Below are 5,036 nucleotides of genomic sequence, written 5' to 3' on the forward strand. Positions count from 1 at the left end.
ATTTTCACAAACGGCCTCTGGGTCTCTGGGTTCTAGGTGGTAACCCAGGAGCCCTGAGAGGAAAGTTCCGAAGGTCCCCTTGCATAAAGAATGGCATGGACTAGCATAGCATGTTCAACAAATGTCCATGCATATGAAGGAAGACCATGGTGAATTGTGACTAACAAACAAACCAATAAGTAAACCAACCAAATGAGTCATAGATACATAAATAAATAAACAATAAATAAATAAACAAATAAATAAATAAAAGCAATGAAAAACGCACAGCCCGAAATATGCCTAGATCATTTTCACACAGTATTATGTATAGTGTATTTTGTTGTTTTTTTTCCATGCGCAGTTATGTTTACCTGAATAATTTGGCATTATAATTCCTTGTCCACGTTGCAATGCGAACTTGCCGTTTTCAAATATATGCACCTCAGAGAGCGTTTTCAAAAAAAGTATAGTATTCGGTGCCAGAAAACACCGTTTTAGGGTGGAAGGAAGGGCTAAACAGAAATAATTACGCATTTCCAGATTTACCGAGCTTGGTGTGGACTAAATCTTCTCTCACAGAGTGAAGCTGCAGGCCTTTTCTTAAGCCCTCTCTACCATATAGAAAATGAACAATCTTTTAGTGTCTTTATGTCTCTCATAACTGCAAATGTAGACACAAGACACATACACACACACACACACATCTATACATTTATATATTGGCTCTGTTATTTAGCTATGGCAGCTGCAAAGCGAAAAGGCATTCAGCTATACATGCAATAGTTTACAGTGGAGTATTTTGTAATTGCTAGAGCATGAGGCAATTTTTTCCCACCTTTCACTCACACCTCATGACTGTACTCAGGCATCCTGTTGTTCTCTTTCTATGGGCGATTGTGTAAAGATAGAGATCTATCTTTTGATTCGACTTTGCCCTTTTCATTTACAGTACCCTGTGAGGATTTCCTTCACGAATGTACTTTTACAGGGGCACGGCCTTACTGCCCTGAATGAATATCACTCTGGGTCAACACATGGCGAAAAATAACTTCACAGCTGTGGGTTAAAGAGAACATGTATATGGAACTTGTATAGATATAGAATAATATACTAAACTAATATAACAAACTTTTATTTATATATTAATAATATATATGTAATAATATATATAATAGTGAAAAAGAAATAGATTATATTAACACCTACCTGAATAATATTCCCCACATCAGTGTGTCAAGGTGATGTGGGGAAGTTTGCACACACTTTCTGAGTGGTGTGAAGTTAACTTCTGCATTTACCCCCCCTATAGACACTGCTAGTGCTAGTGAGCACACACACCAGGAGCAGGAGCATCCAGGGGGTAGTTGTTGTTGGAAGGGGAAGCCCCACCCACATTTTTCCTGCCGGCCCGTAGGGATTCAACCCGCGACCCTCTGGTCACAAGCCTGCTTCTCTAAACATTAGGCCACAGCTGCCCCTTTTAGTCTGGTATCAGTTTTGAGCAGCATTGAACTTTATGGCTGCGTTGCCTTTTCAAGTTTGATTTAACCTTTCATTCCCCCGCAATATAATTATATGGTTTATGGAGACCCGTCTCTGTTTATTTCTTTATGATTGTGCAATGATCTGGCAAATGACTGTTAGCCTTGGCATGAATTTAATCTCCTGTTTTACTTTATGCAAGAATCAGTCTATCTGTACCACTGTCTTGTAGCCATTTACTAAATATTAACTTGACTGCAAACAGATCAGGGATTCGCTGGCTTTGACAGTAACCTCACAAACCCCTTTGCAGTCTGCGAGTCAGGACAGTTCACATGGTGATCACGTGGGACTGATTGACACTGCGATTAGCGGTTTCGGGCAAGTGTCATTCACGACCGTCATCCACAAAACTGTGTTCTCCCACGTAACCTGCTTGTCTCAGTTCTTATCAGACGATGATCAACATTCTCTTGTGTCAAATGTCTCCCCAAAAACCTCATTCAACATTCAGTAGTTTCCAAAGGCTATAGTCCATTCAAACAGATGGGAAAACGTATTGACATAGCCTATGAGATGTACACGACCCATGTCCATTGCGCAGAATCTCAGATAAGAACTCCCTTGGCGGTAAACTTCATCTCGTCCAGCCTCAGTATGGTTGATTTACTCTTGGAAATATAAACGGATTATGTTTTAATTCATCCAGTGTTCATTTGGGGAATATCATGTGATTTAGCGACTGTGGGCTACTATACTTACAAATGACACCGAATTACCTCAAGTATTAATATCCGCCGTGAAAACGGAAAGATTATCTGAAATGTTTGGTGAGTGACATAGACTTGCCTCACTTGAGCGATTTTAACAGAGGCGGGCCGACAACATTTAAGAGACCATCCCTCCTGTTCGTCTAGCCAGAGGGCGCATAACCCAGCAGCAGTCATGTATTGCGCACGTTGTCTGCTGAGAAGCACGCTCATAATTGAAAACTTAATAGTTTTTTAGGGTTTTAAATGACAACGTTTCTATGGTTCCGTACATCTGAGAAGAAGTGTGGACTGTCTGTGTGACTCAAGGAACTCAGTAAGTGTTTTTATAGTAAATTCTAATACGTATTCTACTATCCCATGTCTCAGTTGTAACCGTCTCCTCTTTACTGTGACCATGTAGAAAAACAAACAAACAAACTTGAAATACTTTTATTTCAGATGTTTGGTTATGTTTCAGTAACATACAGTGGAAGTGACACATATCTCGCCTCTCTGTTCTTTTTGATTTGAAACTACACAACGCGGTTGATACTGATGTCTAATAGCGCGCACTGAGCAACTTCCACGTTTCACACGCGGCAAGTTTTACTACGATAATTTACGATAAATAATATGTAAGTAACATTAATGTTCTCCTACTCTTAAAGTATCACATTTAACAGGAAATTTCAGATATTCCGTGAATTCAAGACGCCTGACGATTATTTGAAATGCTGCGGCTGCGTTTAGACTTTGATTTACTCAGTTGTTTGGGTCGCTGAAGAGTGAGACTGATCGAACATGGACTCAGTCTGATACAGAAACTGAAGTCTTTTAATAACTGAAAAGTTATTAAAATGTAATGCATATTTTTAATACTTTAATTTTCTTTATATATAGTTTTGCAAAAATAAAAAAATGAATAAAACTTTAAAATGAATAAGTGAAACATCGTATGAAGTAAAATGGTAATTTAATTTATCACATACTTGCAGACTTTTTTTTTTTCTGTTTTTAAATCAGGAAATGGATTCTGTTTTCGACCACATCCCCAGAAACCTCTCTCCTCCATTTACTGCACTGTCAGCTCCAAGCCCTGAGGTGACCAACGACAGCTGCCGTTTCAAAGAGGATTTCAAGTACATCCTGTTGCCAGTGTCTTACGCGCTGGTCTTTGTGGTGGGCCTTTTGCTCAACTCCGTAGCCTTATGGCTGTTCCTGGCGAAGATGCGTCCCTGGAACACCAGTGCCGTGTACATGTTCCACCTGGCGCTGTCTGACACTCTCTACGTGCTGTCCCTGCCCATGCTCGTCTATTACTACGGCAACCGGAACGACTGGCCTTTCGGGGTGGCCGCGTGTAAAATAGTACGCTTCCTCTTCTACACCAATCTGTACTGCAGCATCCTCTTCCTCACGTGCATCAGCGTACACCGCTACCTGGGCATCTGCCACCCGCTGCGCTCCCGCACCCTGGTAAAGCCGCGACACGCGCACCTGGTGTGCGGCCTGGTGTGGGTTACGGTCACCATCTGTCTCGTCCCCAACCTCATTTTTGTGACCACCTCCCAAAGAGACAACGACACCCTCTGTCACGACACCACCAGTCCGGAGGACTTCGACAACTACGTCACCTACAGCTCGGTGGTGATGGTGCTGCTTTTCGGTGTGCCTTTCCTGGTCATCATGGTGTGTTACTGCCTGATGGCACGCGCTCTCTGTCGGCCACGCCAGGGCTTGCGCCATAGCCAGCAGGGCGCCTCCACTCGCAAGAAGTCTATTAAACTCATAGTGATCGTGCTTGTGGTGTTTTTCCTCTGTTTCGTCCCCTTCCACGTCACTCGAACCCTCTACTACACCTTTCGGGTGCTGGACGCCGACTGCCGCTTACTCAACATTGTCAACTTCACTTATAAAATCACGCGCCCACTGGCCAGCGCTAACAGCTGCATCGACCCCATACTCTACTTTCTGGCGGGAGACCATTATCGCTCCAAGTTTATCAAAGCCTTTAACAGACAGTTCCGAAACGCGCGTTCCGCCGCCTACGTGCAGACGGCTTCTAATCAGAAGCAGGACTTGGCCGTGGTTTATCAAAACTCACATCCCAAAGATCAAACTGAATCTGAGAGGGGGTGACATGTTTACACGTGGACTTTTATATGTCTCCGTCTACCGAGTGCACTGGAGATGACTGTTGTGAAGTAATACTTCTGAGGAGAAGAAAGAGAAGATGGTCAATGCAGAAACCATTCTTTAAGGCTGGTTCAGCATCAATGTAAAGCTTAAGCTGACCATAGAAGTTTACCACAGTTAATTACAGCATTGACCAAAACCTAAACAGTAGATAGCATATGAAAGGAAAGCAGATGAAAGGGGATGTACGTTTTCTCCATACTGCCAGGATTACTCCAAAGTTTTCTTTCAACTGATGTCATTACTATTAATGTAGTGCTCTCTGGAGCTCATCATGTTGGACACCATGGAAGCAGATGGTTTCTCTCTCTTCTCTCTCTCTCTCTCTCTCTCTCTCTCTCTCTCTCTCTCTCTCTCTCTCTCTCTCTCTCCCCTCTCTCTCTCCCCTCTCTCTCTCACTCTGTACCTTTCTGTTTCTCTCTCTCTCTCTCTCTTCTCTCTCTCTCTCCCCCTCTCTCTCTCACTCTCTACCTTTCTGTTTCTCTCTCTCTCTCTCTCCCCCTCTCTCTCTCACTCTCTGCCTTTCTGTTTCTCTCTCTCTCTTTCTCTCTCTTTCTCACTCTCTCTTTCTCACTCTCTCTTTCTATCTCTCTCTCTCTCTCTCTCTCCCTCTCTTTACTGTGA

General features: G+C 42.9%; 1 protein-coding gene across 1 annotated transcript; it reads left to right on the forward strand.

The window, feature by feature from the left end:
* Positions 1-2,298: 2,298 nt before the first annotated feature.
* On the forward strand, positions 2,299-4,731 carry LOC115805390 (P2Y purinoceptor 4). Its single transcript, XM_030765954.1, has 2 exons — positions 2,299-2,550; positions 3,240-4,731. Exon 2 carries the CDS (start codon positions 3,243-3,245, stop codon positions 4,353-4,355), a length of 1,113 nt encoding a protein of 370 aa, XP_030621814.1. The 5' UTR covers positions 2,299-2,550; positions 3,240-3,242; the 3' UTR covers positions 4,356-4,731.
* The last annotated feature ends 305 nt before the right edge of the window (positions 4,732-5,036 follow it).

The sequence above is a fragment of the Chanos chanos genome, chromosome 2, assembly GCF_902362185.1.
Source record: "Chanos chanos chromosome 2, fChaCha1.1, whole genome shotgun sequence".
NCBI classification, from domain to species: Eukaryota; Metazoa; Chordata; class Actinopteri; order Gonorynchiformes; family Chanidae; genus Chanos; species Chanos chanos.